The sequence below is a fragment of the Pongo pygmaeus genome, chromosome 9 (assembly GCF_028885625.2).
Source record: "Pongo pygmaeus isolate AG05252 chromosome 9, NHGRI_mPonPyg2-v2.0_pri, whole genome shotgun sequence".
Taxonomy (NCBI): Eukaryota; Metazoa; Chordata; class Mammalia; order Primates; family Hominidae; genus Pongo; species Pongo pygmaeus.
The window spans coordinates 19,863,172-19,880,865 of record NC_072382.2 but is presented as its reverse complement, the minus strand read 5'-3'; the positions used below and the strand labels follow the sequence as shown (position 1 = coordinate 19,880,865).

The 17,694-nt window shown below is 48.5% G+C and overlaps 1 protein-coding gene across 50 annotated transcripts in view; it reads left to right on the top strand.

Annotated features, from left to right (window-relative positions):
* MADD (MAP kinase activating death domain) overlaps positions 1–16,704 on the top strand; it is a 61,209-nt gene extending 44,505 nt beyond the window's left edge. For 40 of the 50 annotated variants that reach the window (XM_063671880.1, XM_063671879.1, XM_063671878.1 and 37 more), the window contains 7 exons: positions 1,558–1,665; positions 10,328–10,492; positions 10,926–10,998; positions 11,133–11,239; positions 13,405–13,474; positions 15,331–15,377; positions 15,721–16,704. In XM_063671880.1, coding sequence (XP_063527950.1) covers positions 1,558–1,665; positions 10,328–10,492; positions 10,926–10,998; positions 11,133–11,239; positions 13,405–13,474; positions 15,331–15,377; positions 15,721–15,825 — 675 coding nt within the window. In that variant the 3' untranslated portion in view covers positions 15,826–16,704. The remainder of the gene's footprint in view (positions 1–1,557; positions 1,666–10,327; positions 10,493–10,925; positions 10,999–11,132; positions 11,240–13,404; positions 13,475–15,330; positions 15,378–15,720) is intronic. The other 10 variants (XM_063671884.1, XM_063671883.1, XM_063671882.1 and 7 more) reach the window with 1 other exon arrangement.
* Positions 16,705–17,694: the final 990 nt, after the last annotated feature.

Genomic DNA, 17,694 nt, shown 5'->3' with positions numbered 1-17,694 from the left:
AAAGATCTACTCAAAATGCAAGGCAGATATATGGATCTTAATTTTTAAATAACATTTTTTTTCAGCCTGGGGAACATCGACCCCATTTCTTTTTGTTTGTTTGTTTGTTTGTGTTTGAGACGGAGTCTCACTCTGTCGCCCGGGCTGGAGTGCAGCGGCGCGATCTCGGCTCACTGCAACCTCCGCCTCCCAGGTTCAAGCTATTCTCCTGCCTCAGCCTCATGAGTAGCTGGGATTACAGGTACCCGCCACCACGCCCGGCTAATTTTTATATTTTTAGTAGAGATGGGGTTTCACCACGTTGGTCAGGCTGGTCTCCAACTCCTGACCTTGTGATCCACCCACCTCAGGCTCCCAAAGTGCTGGGATTACAGGTGTGAGCCACTGGGCCCAGCCAAGGGAGACCCCATTTCTACAAAAAATAAAAATTAGCTAGGCATGGTGGCATGCACCTGTAGTCCCAGCTACTTAAGAGGCTGAGGTGGGAGGATCACTTGAGCTCAGGAGGTTGAGGCTGCCGTGAGCACCACTGCACTCCAGCCTGGGTGACAGAATGAGACCCTGTCTCAAAAAAAAAAAAAAAAATGTATGGAGAATAGGGTCTCACTCTGTTGCCCAGGCTGGTCTCCAACTCCTGCCTGGGCTCAAACGGTACTCCTGACTTGGCCTCCCAAAGTGTTGGGATTATAGGAATGAGCCACCGTGTCTGGTCTAAATGGATTTTAATGTAACAATGTAAAATGTTCATTGATGTGCTTTCAGATTCCACACTGCAACTAAATTTCATAAGCTGCTCTTGCTGGGTGTTGTGGTTTATGCCTGTAATCCCAGGTACTTGGGAGGCTGAGGCAGGAGTGTCACTTAAGCCTGGGAGTTCAGAGCTGTAGTGGGCTTTGGTCATGCCACTGCACTCCAGCCTGGATGACAGAGCGAAACCTTGTCTCTAAAAAAAAAAGAAGCTTCTACTTCTTAAGTTCTGGTATAGTGTTAAAGAAGAATACATCTATTTATCTGAAAAGGCTATGAAAATCCTCTTGGATTTCCCAAATACATATCTGTGAGGTCAAGTTTTTTTCATATACCTCAACCAAAGCAACATACTGCAACAGACTCAATGCAGAGGCAGATAGGAGAATGCAACTATTTGCTTCTAAGCCAAACATTAAAGAGATTTGCAAAAATGTGAAACAGTCCCTTTTTTTTTGGAAAATATAGTTATTTTATAAAAAATGTTTATATTACTATGTAATGGGTTATTATTAATTATTGTTTTTATAATTAATCATTTGAGAAATTTCTGTTTAAATTCCTAGTACATAAATATCTATAAATATAACTCACATAAACAAAAGCTCTTTGGAATCTTCAATAAATTTTAAGAGATATAGGGCCTCTGAGACCAAAACATCTGAAACCACTTCCCTGGTGACCAGTGGCCAGCAGATGAGACTGTGCTGAGGAAGCCGATATGAATTTGATTGCTGGATGGGGAATTCTTGGCCCAGAGCCCTCTGAGAGGGATGTATGACTGTCCCTAAAAAATCTCTCTTTCATCAGAATGGACGCGATCTCTCTATCTGGTCCAGTGGCAGCCGGCACATGAAGAAGCAGACATTTGTGGTACATGCAGGGACAGATACAAATGGAGATATCTTTTTCATGGAGGTAGGTGCTGGTTCATGCTGGGGACCCAAAGGGATATTTGATAGTCACAGGGAACTCCTAGAACCAATGCCAGGATATTTTTCTCATTTATCTCATTCATCTTCATGATCTATTTATCATTAAATTATCAGATTGGTTTTTTTGTTTTTTTTTGTGTGTGTGTTTTTGAGATAGAGTCTCGCTCTGTCACCCAGGCTGGAGTGCAGTGGCTTGATCTCGGCTCACTGCAACCTCCGCCTCCCGGGTTCAAGCAGTTCTCCTGCCACAGCCTCCCAAGTAGCTGGGATTACAGGCGCCAGCCACCATGCCCGGGTGATTTTTCTATTTTTAATAGAGATGGGGTTTGATCATGTTGGCCAGGCTGGTCTCAAACTCCTGACCTCAAGTAATCCACCCACCTTGGCCTTCCAAAGTGCTGGGATTACAGGCATGAGCCACCGCACCCGGCCAAATTATCAGATTGTTATTCAAATAATTAAATTTTATATAGTAGATGATACCCATTTCTTTCTTTTTTTTTTTTTTGAGACAGAGTATCGCTCTGTCACCCAGGCTGCAGTGCAGTGGTGTGATCTTGGCTCATTGCAGCCTCCACCTCCCAGGTTCAAGTAATTCTCCTGCCTCAGCTTCCTGAGTAGCTAGGATTACAGGCATGTGCCACCATGCCTGGCCAATTTTTTGTATTTTAGTAGAGATGGGGTTTCACCACGTTGGTTGGCCAGGCTGGTCTTGAATTCCTGACCTCAAGTGATCCACCTGCCTCGACCTCCCAAAGTGCTGGGATTACAGGTGTGAGCCACTGCGCCCGGCCCCATTTCTTTTATACACACACACACACACACACATATATACATAAAGATATCTATATATAGATGATATAGTCACATTGTTCATAAATCAGAATAACAGAAAATAGTACACATTGGGAAGTCTTGCACTCATTCTTGTCCCCTTCCACTGAATTTCCCACTCCCCTCACCCCTTCATCCTATAGACAACCACTTTTATTGGTTTCCTTTGTAAATTCCAGTGGATGTTTTTTTTTTCTTTTTGAGACAGAGTCTTGCTCTGATGCCCAGGCTGGAGTGCAATGGCGTGATCTCAGCTCACTGCAACCTCCACCTCCTGGGTTCAAGTGATTCTCCTGCCTCAGGCTCCCAAGTAGCTGGGATTATAGGTGCCCGTCACCGCACCTAGCTAATTTTTTGTATTTTTAGTAGAGATAGGGTTTCGCCATGTTGGTCAGGCTGGTCTCCAACTCCTGACCTCAGTGATCCACCCGCCTCGGCCTCCCAAAGTGCTGAGATTACAGGCGTGAGCCAGTGCACCCGGCCTTCCAGTGGACTTCTATGCAAACAATAAAATATGAACACAAATTCTTATTTTCCTCCTTTCTTTTTTTTTTTTCTTTGAGACGGAGTGTCGCTCTTTTGCTCAGGCTGGAGTGCAGTGGTCCGAACTCAGCTCACTGCAGCCTCCGCCTCCTGGGTTCAAGTGATTCTCCTGCCTCAGCTGCCTGAGTAGCTGGGATTACAGTCAGCCACCACCATGCCCAGCTAATTTTTGTATTTGTAGTAGAGATGGGGTTTCACCATATTGGCCAGGCTGGTCTCAAACTCCTGACCTCAAGTGATCCGCCCACCTTGGCCTCACAAAGTGCTGGGATTATAGGTGTGAGCCACCCTGCCTGGCCTATTTTTCTCCTTTCTTTCAGAAAGATAGCACATCTTGTCCATTGCTTTATCCCTTGCTTTTTTCATTTAACATTGTCCTGGTCCTCTTCTGATCAGTACCAAGAAAGCTTTCCCATTGGTTTTATGGCTACATGTATTCCACTGTGTGACTGTGCCTTAATTTATTTAACCAGTCAGTACATATGGATCCTTGGGTTGCTTCCAAATTTGCTGTTACTGATAGTGATACTGTGAATGATGCTGTGCCTGCTTCATTTCATACATGTGCAAGTGTGTCTAAGGATTCCCAGAAATGAGATTGCTGGGTCAGAGGGACAATGCATTTGTAATTTTGGTTGATATAATTCTTAAGTGTCTCATAACACGTAATACCCCCTTTGCCATTTATTTTGTTGAAGAAATTGGATCGTTTGCCCTGTGGAGTCTCCTACAGTCTAGATTTTTTGCTGATCCTGTCTCCTTTGTATTAGCTTGTTTCTCTGTCACATATTTCTCATAGACTGGTAGTTCAGTTTAGAGGTTTGATCACTTTCAGATTCACTCTTTGGGGAAGAATACTTAATGAGTGGTGCTATATGCTTCCTATTGCCTCATATGGTCGTCCCTCTCCTACCGATCAGTGGGCTCAGATGTGGGCAACCTGATCTGCCCACCAGAAAGTTCCTCATTTGTCTTCTGATTTTGCCTATGGTATTTTTTGACACACATAAATTTTTTATTTGTATATAACTTTTTTTTTTTTTTTTTTGAGACAGAGTCTCTCTCTGTCGCCCAGGCTGGATGCAGTGGCATGATCTCGGCTCACTGCAACCTCTACCTCCCGGGTTCAAGCAATTCTCCTGCCTCAGCCTCCCAAGTAGCTGGGTTTACAGGTGCCTGCCACCGCACCCGGCTAATTTTTGTATTTTTAGTAGAGATGGGGTTTTACCATGTTGGCCAGGGTGGTCTGACACTCCTGACCTCAAGTGATCCACCCACCTCGACCTCCCAAAGTGCTGGGATTACAGGTGTGAGCCATCACGCCTGGCTAGTTTTATATAATTAAATTAATCAATAGTTTATTTTACAGCTTCTGGATTTTGAGACATGGTTAGAAAAAGCCTTACTCTCCAGGATGATAAAGGAAATTGGCCGTGTTTTCTTCATTTCTATGTTTTTAATTCTGAAACAGACCTAAGTAATTTTAAGGACCAAATACAACTCCTATATATAAAATAGTAAAATTTTGCTTATGTTATCTGTTCTCCTGTGGTTTAGCTGAATTTGATTTCCACATTCACAGTTTTTTGAACAGGTGGTTTACCAAACGCAAGAGGGGCTTACCCTGAAGCAGAAACATACATGGCAGTTTAGCCAAGAAGGAGTCATTTTCATGTCACCCTTTAAAGTGTTAGAATTTGGCTAGTTGCCTCTCAGAGCCTAGGGCTGACTTAGGACATCTGCACCACAGCAGAAGTGGCACATGACTCTTGCCCTTTTCTTTTCCTTTAAAAAAAAAAAAATCTCTCCAGCAGATTCCTTGAACTACTCTTACTCTCACCACTGTACAAAGGGAGCCTCATGCTAAGTCTCTGGAGTGTGGGACTGGACCCATTACCCAAATAGATGCCTCTTCCTCGAAGTGGTGCTATGCCAGGGAAGAGTGCACCGTGGTCACTGTGCCATCACCTGGCTCCTGTGAGGCTATTTGATTTAGCCTTTCTCAGAGCATAGCCTGCTTTTTGCATGATCAATTGGACAGCAATTTGGGATTTTTTTTTTTTTTTTTTTTTTGAGACAGAGTCTCACTCTGTTGCCCAGGCTGAAGTGCAGTGGTGCAATCTTGGTTCACTGCAACCTCTGCTTCCCAGGTTCAAGCAATTCTCCTGCCTCAGCCTCCTGAGTAGCTGGGACTTATAGGCACATACCATCATGTCTGGCTAATTTTTGTATTTGTAGTAGAGACGGGGTTTCACCATTTTGGCCAAGCTGGTCTCGAACTCCTGACCTCAAGTGATCTGCCCACCTCAGCTTCCCAAAGTGCTGGGATTACAGGTGTGAGCCGCCGCGCCTGGCCAAGGAAGATATATATATATATATTTGGAGATGGAGTCTTGCTCTGTCACCCAGGCTGGAGTGCAGTGGCACAATCTTGGCTCACTGCAACATCCACCTACCGAGTTCAAGCGATTCTCCTACCTCAGACTCCCGAGTAGCTGGGACTACAGGCACGCACTACCCCGCTTGGCTAATTTTTGGTATTTTTAGCAGAGATGGGGTTTTGCCATGTTGGCCAGGATGGTCTTGAACTCCTGACCTTAAGTGATCCGTCTGCCTTGGCCTCCCAAAATGCTAGGATTACAGGTGTGAGCCACCGTACCCTGCCAAAGATTTTTAAAAATTGTCTTTATTGCCCTTTTTTTTAGTTACAAAAGTAAAACAGTATATGCTATAAATGTTTCAAACCATGCCAAAGTTAAAAAATAATTAAAAGTTTTACTCACTGCCTCTCAATCCTTTGTCTCAGAGGTAACCAATAATAAAGAGTTTTGTGTGACTCCTTTCAGATTATTGAAAATGCATATTTGTGTGAATATAATTTATTTATATGGAATTTTGTTTTCGCACTTATGAAAGTGGTATCAAATTACAAATATTGGGCTGGGCGCGGTGGCTCACATGAGCCTGTAATCCCAGCACATTGGGAGGCCGAGGCAGGCGGATAACCTGAGGTCAGGAGTTCCAGACCAGCCTAGCGAACATGGTGACACCCTGTTTCTACTAAAAATACAAAAATTAGCCGGGCGTGGTGGCAGGCACCTGCAATCCCAGCTACTTGGGAGGCTGAGGCAGGAGAATCGCTTGAACCCAGAGGCAGAGGTTGCAGTAAGCCGAGATCATGCCGCTGCACTCCAGCCTGGGTGACAAAACGAGACTCCATCTCAAAAAAAAACAACAAATTACAAATATTGTTAAATAATTTGCTTTTTTCACTTAATGATATACCTTTCCATGTCTTTTTTTTTTTAGTTTAATTGATGCTTAGCGATTAGATATCATATGGTGTACCATAATTGGTTTAACTAGTGCCTCTCACTATTTTTTAAAAAAATATTACTCATGCCGGGTGTGGTGGCTCACGCCTGTAATCCCAGCACTTTGGGAGGCCGAGGTGGGTGGATCACGAGGTCAGGGGTTCAATATCAGCCTGGCCAAGATGGTGAAACCCCGCCTCTACTAAAAATACAAAAGAAATTAGCCAGGCGAGGTGGTGGGCGCCTGTAATCCCAGTTACTTGGGAGGCTGAGGCAGAGAATTGCTTGAACCTGGGAGGTGGAGGTTGCAGTGAGCCGAGATCGCACCACTGCACTCCAGCCTGGACGACAGAGCAAGACTCTGTCTCAAAAAAAAAGAAAAAAATATATATATATATATATTATATATATATATATGTATACACACACATATATATGTATACACACACATATATATGTATACACACATATATGTATACACACATATGTACACACACATATATGTACACACATATGTATACACACATATATATGTATACACACATATATATGTATACACACATATATATGTATACACACATGTATACACACATATATACACATACACACACATATATACACATATATACACACACATATATATATACATATACACAAACATATATACACACAGATATACATACACACATATATATACACACGTATATATATGTGTGTGTGTGTGTGTGTATATATATATACGTGTATATGTATATATATATTACTCATTAGGCCAAGCATGGTGGCTCATGCCTGTAATCCCAGTACTTTGGGAGGCTGAGGCAGGTGGATTGCTTGAGCCCAGAGTTTGAGACCAGCTTGGGCAACATAGGGGGACCTGTCTCTACAAAAAATTTAAAAATTAGTCATACATGTGGTGGTGTATGCCTGTGGTCTCAGCTACTGGGGAGGCTGAGGTGGGAGGTTCTGTTGAGCCCAGGAGGTCAAGACCAGCCTGGGCAACATCGGGAAACCCCTTCTCCACAAAAAATTTTAAAATAAGCTAGGCATGCTAGTGCATGCCCATGGTCCCAGCTACTGGGGAGGCTAAGTTGGGAGGATCCTTGAGCCTGGGAGGTCAAGGCTTCAGTGAGCTCTGATTGCACCACTTCAGTCCAGCCTGGGTGACAGAGCAAAACCCTGTCTCAAAAAAATAATAATAATAAAAATTGCTCATTGAATATCCTTGAACATATATTTTTGCACCCTCACATGAGAATTTCTATAGGATATAGTCCTAGACATGAAATTTTCAAGTCAAGCTTATATACATTTAAAATTTCGGTAGATTTTGCCAAATTGCCATCCCAAAAACTATACCAGTTTACACCTCCAACAGCCACTTAGGTGACTATAACAGTATATTACAAGCATTTCTCTAGCCTAGAATGCTCTAGCTTAGAAATCATGTGTTCTCTTAAATGTGTTCTGCCTGCCTTTACATGATGTTCTTAAAGGATTATGAAAGGTATTATGAAAGGAATGGTATTGTCCATTTTCCCCCTGGAGATAACCACAGAGTCAGACTGGCTAGAACTCAAGATTCCCATTCCTACTCTGCCACTTTGACTGATTCTTCAAAGGCTTTAGAACTCCAGTAAACTCTTATACAGTAGCTTAAACCTGATAGTCTTGTGTGTTCCTTACTCACTCACCTAATATTTATGGAGCACGTATTATACGCTAGGTACTTTGTTGGGTGTTGGGATTATAGCAGTGAATAAGACAGACGTGATTTCTATTGCCCTTAGCATTGACAAGCTATTGGGGAAATCAGATAATTAAAGAGTATTATAAAATATGGTGAGCATTATGAAAGAAGCTCGGGGGCAGAATAAATAGCAGAGGGCCTAGGAGCTGTGGACAACTCCTTTGAGAAGTTGACCTTTGAGCTTAGACTTGAAGAAAGAGTAAGAGTTAATGGTTGGGGAGTGGAAGAGCGATCAGGGATATTTGAGCTAGAACCAATGGGACTCAGTGATGGAGTGTAGTTAGTTAGAGGGAAGAGGAAGGAGTCGGGCATCAATTCTTCATTTCATGCTGGGGCAGCTGGGTGGATGGTGGTGCCATTTCCTCAAATAGCAGACTTAAAAGGAGGATCTGCCCAGAAGGAGATGTTGAGTTCAGATTTGGACACAATGAGTTTGAGGTGCTACATGTGAAGCATCCAGACATTGAGAGGCTCAGGAGCTCAGGAAGAGAGGTCTAAGATGGAGAAAGAGGTAAGAACCATCAACATGGTAATAATCATTAGTTTCATAGTTCTGATATCTAGTAGCTAATTAGGGTACTTTCTGTGTGCCTGGCTTTGTACGCACCTTAAGTACTTTATGCACATTAACTCATTTAGTCTTCATAGTAACTGTAGGAAGTTATTACTGTTACTATCCCCATCTTACCCGTGAGGAATTGTGGACACAGATGAACTTGCTCAGGGTGGCACAGCTCAGTAATGGCAGAGCTGGAATCTAAACTCAGGCTTTAGACCTGTGCCCTTCACCATTGTGCTATAACATCTCCTGTAACATTTGAAGCCTTAAGAACGGATAACTGGCTGGGCATGGTGGCTTACGCCTGTAATCCCAGCACTTTGGGAGGCCAAGGCAGGCGGATCATGAAGTCAGGAGATCAAGACCATCCTTGCTAACACGGTGAAACCCCGTCTCTACTTAAAAAAAATATAAAATTTGCTGGGCATGGTGGTGGGTGCCTGTAGTCCCAGCTACTCGAGAGGCTGAGGCAGTAGAATGGCATGAACCTAGGAGGCGGAGCTTGCAGTGAGCCGAGATTGCGCCACTGCACTCCAGCCTGGGCGACAGAGCAAGATCCGTCTCAAAAAAAAGAACAGATAACTTCACCTGAAAGAGAATGTTGAACAAGAAGGTGTCAAAGATATTTGCTTTTTAATTTATATCATCCTGTATTGTATCATTTTAATGTAATAAGCACTGTTCATATGTCACTTGTGTAATTAATTTTTAAAAATATTTTTATAGAAAAAGGGTAGACCCAGGATTAGAAAGTGCATCAGCTCCATTTTTCTCCTTGGTTAAGTCTGTCATGATCTCCTACCTTTGTGTTTGTCAACAAAGATGATTCCTGAGGTTGTAAAATGGAGGCATGAGATCTCCTCCAAATACTTCAAGTCCGTAGAGCACGTAAGAGGTAATAAATAACTGGGCCGGGCGCGGTGGCTCATGCCTGTAATCCCAGCACTTTGGAAGGCCAAGACAGGCGTATCACTTGAGGTCAGGAGTTCGAGACCAGCCTGGCCAACATGGTGAAACCCTGTCTCTACTAAAAATACAAAAATTAGCCGAGCATGGTGATGTGTGCCTGTAATCTCAGCTACTCGGGAGGCTGAGGCAGGAGAATCATTTTAACCCACAAGGCAGAGGTTGCAGTGAGTCGAGATTGCACCACTGCACTCCAGCCTGGGTGACAGAGTGGGACTCCATCTCAAAAAAAAAAAAAAAAAATTATAGCCAGTGTGATGGTATGCACCTGTAGTCCTTGCTACTTTGGGGGCTGAGGCAGGAAGATGACTTGAACCTGGGAGGTCGAAGCTGCAGTGAGCTGAGATGGCGCCACTGCAGTCAAGCCTGGGGGACAAAGTGAGACCCTGTCTCAAAAAAAAAAAAAAAAAGAGATAATAAATAACTGATTGATTTGTGCCTCCTCCCTTATACATAGGTTCCTTCTAATGACTCCATCTCTTCCAACAATCCTTGTAGCAGGCAGCATGTCAGTAGTTCTGTTTTGTGTCTCCACCTAGGGACACCATGAGTGTAAGGCAGAAAACCTGACCATGGGGATGCCCCAGGGCCAGTTGTCCCATCCTTTCCCTGTAGGAAACAGTCTAGGGAGAGGCTGTCAGAGACAGGAAGCGCTGAGCCGCTTTGTGCACTTCTCCAGGTGTGCGATGACTGTGTGGTGTTGCGTAGTAACATCGGAACAGTGTATGAGCGCTGGTGGTACGAAAAGCTCATCAACATGACCTACTGTCCCAAGACCAAGGTGTTGTGCTTGTGGCGTAGAAATGGCTCTGAGACCCAGCTCAACAAGTTCTATACTAAAAAGGTACCCAGGATCTGTGTTTGGGTTGGGGCTAGTAGGCATTGAAGACCAAATAGTGAGTTTCTCTTTGGGAAGTTAAAATTCCAAAACGCATGTCTGTAGCCACATTTCTGTCTCCAGCTGTTGGGTGGGGTACCTAAAGCTGTCTCTGTCAAGCCAACTAGGCTTGACCGATAGTAGTCACGATCGGTATTAACCAATCATATTTAGCATTCCTACACGTCTATACCCATGCCTTCTTTAAAGCCATACTATTCATATGCTCCGGGTCTATCACTCATAACCTCAACAATGAACAAGACATCCGAAAAACAGGAGGACTACTTAAAATTTTACCCCTCACTTCAACCTCTGGCCTTCAGTGGCCATTATAGAGCAGTGGGTGGGGAACCCTGGACAGCCCCCATGATGGGACCGCTCTCCCCCTGTGCCACAGTGTCGGGAGCTGTACTACTGTGTGAAGGACAGCATGGAGCGCGCTGCCGCCCGACAGCAAAGCATCAAACCCGGTGAGGAGAGTTTTTCCTGAGAGTGTCTTCCCTGTTTCTACCAGTCCTTCTGAGTGTCAGGGGCCTGGCAGGGAAATCTGGGGTGGGATTCCCCACCTCAACCAGTGAGCTGATAGCCCCCTCCCTCACCACAGGACCTGAACTGGGTGGCGAGTTCCCTGTGCAGGACATGAAGACTGGTGAGGGTGGCCTGCTGCAGGTGACCCTGGAAGGGATCAACCTCAAATTCATGCACAATCAGGTAGGTGCGAGCGGCAGCACGAGGCTCCCTGTCGTTCCATCTGTAAGAAGGACCAATGTCCAGGCCCCCAGTACTTCCCCAGCAAGCATGAGAGAGGGCCCTCTGGAGCTAGAGGGAGAACTGGAGCAGCTGGACCCAGGAAAGAAATCCCAGGGGAGGGCACAGTGACGTTGGCGACCACCTGGCGCTGTGAAGGTGCACCAGGGAGCCCGCGGGGGAGGTTGGGCAGGAGCGAGGCCAGGTGGCCACGCTGCCCCATCCGTTGGACTCCACACAGTGTGAGTGGGAGCGTCTCACTTGGCCCTTCCCCTGCAGTGTCTCTGCCTTCCTCTATTCCCAGGGTATGCTTCTGCTTGGTGGTTTTGCTTTGAGAGTCTAGACTGGCCGATCTCCTTGTGTCTTTCTGGTGTGCGTGCAGCTTGCGTGTGCGTGTGTGCCTGCGTGCCTGTGTGTAAGTAGCTTGTATCTGTCCTCTCTGGAGTGTGTTTATTTGCCTTTTTCTTCTGCTGATTCTTCTTCCTGTTCTTTTCCTTCCTCTGAGTGTTCCCACTCTGTCCCCTGCTCCACAGGCCCCATTCCCCTTCTTTTGATTGGGGAGCACTTCTGGAAACATCTTTCCCTCACTGTAATTCCACCATAGGAGCTGACTTTTTTTTTTTCTCTCTTGGTCTTTTAACACAGTGTTACCTTTTTCTCTCAGTGGACATTCCTTAAGCTAATTCCTTTCTGAGGCCAGCGCATCATCCCAGGTCCGTTCACAGCTCTGACTCCTCACACAAGTGCCTTCCCTCCTCTTTCCCTGATGTCTGGGTTCCTCTCCCTGAGGCTCTGAGCCAGACCCGAATGTGTGAAGCCCCACAGCCCCTGGCCAGGCCATAGACCCTCAGGGGAGGTGGATGCCTGACTGATGTGGCTGTCTCCCTCCCTCTGCTAGCCATTGTTATCTCTCTTTCAGGAATGTAGCTGGGCAGCTTTGGTTTAACAGGAAACGGCTGCCCAGGCTGCCAGCAGCCCCTTAGTGTATTTTCAATCTAGGACTTAGGGCGGTAGCCAACCCCAAAGACCTTAGGACCAGCCCAGAGAGGGGTCTACCTAAGTGCTTTTCTGGACCACAAAGGTGTCAGTACTTCTTGGGGAGCAGACTTCTGACCACATTTTAGCGCCGTGGCCTCCCCTTCTGAAGATGAGATCTTGCTGAGCAATGCCCAGGTGCTCTGCCCTGTTCCTCGTCCTGCCCTTGGCATAGCCCCTCTGGGCAGCCATCCAAGCCAGGCTATGGTTGAAGCCTTGGCCCCTAGAAGATAGATTGTGCAGAGAAGGGGAGGAAAGCCTGGGTTCTCAATCTCACCTCACAGTTAGTAATGAGATAGCGACCTGCCGCCTCTTCTGCCACACAGTGGTCAGTTGGGAGTGGAGGAGGCAGCAGACCTCCTGGTGGAGCTGTGCAGTCTGGGGTGAATGGGAAAAGCGCAGGCTTCGGTGTCAGGACGTGCTTGGATTTGAAGCCCAGCTTCCACGTTCATGGGCAAAGAAACTTTCTGATCCATAGTTTCCTCATGTAGAAAATGGGGGTAATACTATATACTGTGTCACGTAGTAGGTGCAGAGATTAGAAATCGTATTCGTAAAACCCCAAGTAGGTGCTCGGCAAGTGGTAGCTGATATTATCATCACCACATACCTCTTGGGAGATCCTGGATCCTGTTTCAAGGAGGATACCAACACCTCCCACCCCGAGGATAGTCTGAGGGGAGCTTTGCGCCCGTGCCAGCCCTCTGCGCCGGAGGAGGATGCATGGAAGGGTAGAGACCTAATGGGCTGAGTGGGGACCCTGGGGCACCATGTCTTAAAGCACTGCCCTGGGCAGAGGGTACGGGCGGGCAGCCCAGGCCAGCAGCGGGGCCTTTGGGTTGGGTTTGACCATTCAAACTAACGCCTTCATTTCTCTCCCATGCTTTCTCCTCCGGCCAGGAGCGGAAGGTACATGCCCTTTCTGCTATCTTCGCTTCTTAGCGCTTTTGAGTTGTGTGCGTGTGGATTCTTCTGTCCTCTCTTTGGGAAGTAGACTTTCTTTGTGTGGGTGGGGCTGTAGCTGGGAGAGTGTGCCGTGTGGGGCAGGGGTGGAGCCTGTGGGCCTTATCCCGCCCTCCCTCCCTCTCTTGCAGGTTTTCATAGAGCTGAATCACATTAAAAAGTGCAATACAGTTCGAGGCGTCTTTGTCCTGGAGGAATTTGGTAATTACACTATTTTGCTCTTAGGTCTGGACTCACATGGCAGTAACTCAAACCTCGGAGCTCCAGAGGAGGGTCTAGGGGCAGGGAGAAGAAGAACCTCTGTAGAGAAGTCAGGAGGAGCAGGAGTGACAAGGAAGAAAAGGGACCCCTGAGATGAGAGCCGGGATGTGGAAGGGAAAGATAGATAATGGATTGCAGAAGAGCAAATGGGGCCTCAGGTAGGTTTCGAGTTTAGAGGTGATCCTGAAGCAGCTCAGTGAAGTAGCACCACCTCCCTGTGCTGGGCCAGCCAGTGGTCAGAAAGTTTGGGACAGAGCAGACTGGCGACCCCCAAGCTCCACTACGTCCGTGTCACCTGCTGCAATCTCTCTAGCAGCCCAGTGCGCCAGCCAGCCTCCCTGGCGCCGCTGTGGTCTCCACCTGGCCTCTGGGCCAGACGAAGGGCACCGGGCATCGCAGGCAGACTCACTGGAGGGACAGAGGAGTCTAGCGGGACAGCTGTAGCCGAAAGCTGGGAGCCAGCGCTAGGGAGTGGTGTAGTGGGTTCTCACCCTGGGGCTTTGAGTTCCTGCTGTGTTTGTGCTTCATTCTTTTGTGCCCCTCATCGCTGCTATGAAAACCTTCGTTCTCCAGCAGGTAAAGTGACCTCGGCTCGTGCTGCCTCTCCCCAGGTCTCTGCCTTGGGCCCTGCCCTGGGTGGGTAGCTCCCATTGAACCAGCTCCTCACACTGCCAGCTCGTCTCTTCCTTTCTCCCCCACCCTCTTTCTTTCCACCTTGCGTCCCCACTCTCACCGGCTCACTGCACTTTCCTCCCCGTGTGCTCCCTTCTCTGTTCTGTCAGAGAGATACTTGGGGGAATCTTCCAACTCGGGAGAATGGCCTGGGGCTTCTTGCTCTACCTTTGAAGAGTTTATTCCCTGCTGACCCTGGGTTCCCCCAAATTTTACCTCCCAGGGTCAGAAGAAGGTACGGCCAATTCTCCTCCTGCCTTTTCTGGCCCCCAGGGAGATGCCAGGCCCCTCTGCTCCCAGTCTCAAGGGGCCATGATGATGGCTGAGCCTGGGGGGCCTACTCCTTCCTCTGGCCAAGGAGAACCCCTGCATGGCTGGAGCGGGGGGACTCTCACTCTTGCCTTCTGGGCTGTGGACATGTGTGTATTTTGCCTGATGCTCCCTGTCACCTCCCTCCCTGGGTGCTGTACTCGCCTGTCTTCTGCTGGGTGTGTTGCTCCAGAGCCCTCAGACGCTCTCCCTCACACAGGCAGGCCTGGACTTCTCCTGCCACTCAGGGAAGGACACTGCCACGTCCTGTGGGTTTAGTATCATGTTACCTCTTCATCCAGCCTCAAGACCCTCTGTGTAGGGGGCTGGGAATAAAGGGAACTGTGTTTAACATGACCCAATTTTCAGGCTGGTGACAAGATGAGTTCACGGGTGTCTCAGCAAAGTTGGACACAAGCTAGAGACAGCGCTCTCCTCCCAGCCAAAACCTGGGAATTCCCCCACTGCAGCTCCTCAGGGGCCCTGGACAGTAGCCGTGACCAGGCTGGTGAAAGGCCCATCCCTCCCATCTGGGGCTTTCAAAGAAGTGGGTAGAATCACAGCCATCAAGTAAAAGCCACTGCGGACGGCAGAGGTCTAGCTGAGGAGGCTGGGGCCATGTCCTCCTAGCCGGCAGGGTCTGGACAGAGCCTCTGGTGGCCTCTGCCCTGTCATAGCCTAAGCTGCTGCAGCCACTGTGAGAGGCCACAGAGGGGAAGGGGACCCTGATGCCGGGCGCTGCCGCCTGGGGGAGCATGGCACGATTGCTCTTAGTGTTGAACTTTCTGTTTTGTCTCTTGCCCGTCCGGTTTTAGTTCCTGAAATTAAAGAAGTGGTGAGCCACAAGTACAAGACACCAATGGTGAGTGTGCCGCTCAACCCTGATGGGCCACAGTGCACAGGGCTCCCTGGGGGACCTTCGGACAGGAGGAGGGGCGGGCCCTCTGAGCGCACAGGGGTGAGTGGGGACCTCGTCTTGTTGCCAGAGGTTCAACTCAGGCTGAAACAGGTCTTGAGCCCTGAGAGACAGACACACACACACGGATCCCCTCTCCCACGGGGACAGCTTCCTTGCTTGGAGCTCACGTTTAGCCCAGAGGCCTATGCCCAGTGTTAGGGCAGGAGTTGCCCATTGGCAGATCCTCCACATGTGGAGATGCAGGAGTCTCAGTATCGTGATCCGCCTGGTTTTCTCTCTCCTCTAGGCCCACGAAATCTGCTACTCTGTATTATGTCTCTTCTCGTACGTGGCTGCAGTTCGTAGCAGTGAGGAAGATCTCAGAACCCCACCCCGGCCTGTCTCTAGCTGATGGAGAGGGGCTACGCAGCCACCCCAGCCCAGGGCACGCCCCTGGCCCCTTGCTGTTCCCAAGTGCACGATGCTGCTGTGACTGAGGAGTGGACGATGCTTGTGTGTCCTCTGCAAGCCCCCTGCTGTGGCTTAGTTGGTTACCGGTTATGTGTTCCTCTGAGTGTGTCTGAGCGTGTCCACCTTCTCCCTCTCCACTCCCAGAAGACCAAACTGCCTTCCCCTCAGGGCTCAAGAGTGTGTACAGTCTGTGGGGCCGGTGTGAACTCACTATTTTGTGTCCTTGAGACATTTGTGTTGTGGTTCCTTGTCCTTGTCCCTGGCGTTAGAACTGTCCACTGCAAGAGTCTGGCTCTCCCTTCTCTGTGACCCGGCACGACTGGGCGCCTGGAGCAGTTTCACTCTGTGAGGAGTGAGGGTACCCTGGGGCTCGCCCTCTCAGAGGAAGGGCACAGAGAGGAAGGGAAGAATTGGGGGGCAGCTGGAGTGAGTGGCAGCCTCCTGCTTCCTTCTGCAATCCCAAGCTGGCAGCTACTGCCCAGGGCCCGCAGTGTTGGCTGCTGCCTGCCACGGCCTCCGTCACTGCAGTGGAGCGGCGAATTCCCTGTGGCCTGCCACGCCTTCGGCATCAGAGGACGGAGTGGTCGAGGCTAGTGGAGTCCCAGGGACCGCTGGCTGCTCTGCCTGAGCATCAGGGAGGGGGCAGGAAAGACCAAGCTGGCTTTGCACATCTGTCTGCAGGCTGTGTCTCCGGGCACAGGGTGTCAGAAGGGAGAGGCAGCCTGGGCATGGGCAAGAAATGACTGTAAATATTTCAGCCCCACATTATTTATAGAAAATGTACAGCTGTGTGAATGTGAAATAAATGTCCTCTACTCCCTTCAGGCTCCCTGGCTGCTTTGTGTTAAATGACACCTCATCTTGGCTCAGGCCTGAGGAAAGCTATCCCTGGATTCTAAAAAAGGCACCTCAGGCTGGAAGGAAGGAAGGAGATGAGGTCATCCACGTCCAAGCTTTGGCACACGGAGGCCCCAGCTCCCCTGTTCTGTGCTCCCAGAGCAAGGCTGTGGGAGGAGCTTTCCTTCCCGGGCACCTGGGGGCTCTGCGGAGAGTTGGGCTGCCATGAACTAACAGGCTGCTAGAGGGAGCAGCCAGACTGGGCATCCTCACCTGAACTGAGATTAAGTGAAAGAAAGCCAAGGCCCTGGGCCTCTCCGTTCGCTTACAGGTGGGTATGGTCCAGAGAGGTGTTATAACTCAGCCAGGGCCTCCCACAGGGCCCCGGACTCCTGGCCAGGAGTATCTTCCACCGTGTAGAACTCCCAGAAGCTCCCATAGGAGCCGCCTTCATGGAATTCTGTCCTGGAAAAACCTTTCTGCACTCTCAGGGAATTTCTGAGACCTGCTGGCTTCCTCCGCCCAAAAGGAAACAGATGCTCGGATTTAGGCTCCCCATGGGGGAAGTGAGAGCAGAGTGGGGCCCTGGCCCTGACACCTTTCTGGTGCCCAGCATCCTGGGCTGGATTGGGTTGCTGTCTCCCACCGGGGATATGGGTCTGAACTGGCTGTTGGCTTATTGCTGGCTGGGACCCCAAAGCCACCTAGTGCAGCTCCACGCCAGCACAATCACAACACTGAGATTCTGCCTCACCCCACCCCCAGGCAGTTGTGACCACGGCCCCTGGCACAAGGATCACGCTGAGCACCTGGGACCAGTTAAATGCACTTTCCGCCGTCACAGCTCAGTTTCATCATCTGAAGAGTGAATGCTGTAGGGGAAGACAGGTTCCTTCTAGCGTTAATGTTTTATGAACTCAGAAACCACTCGGCCTGGTTTAATCATGGGGAAAACAAAACAAAAAACAGTATC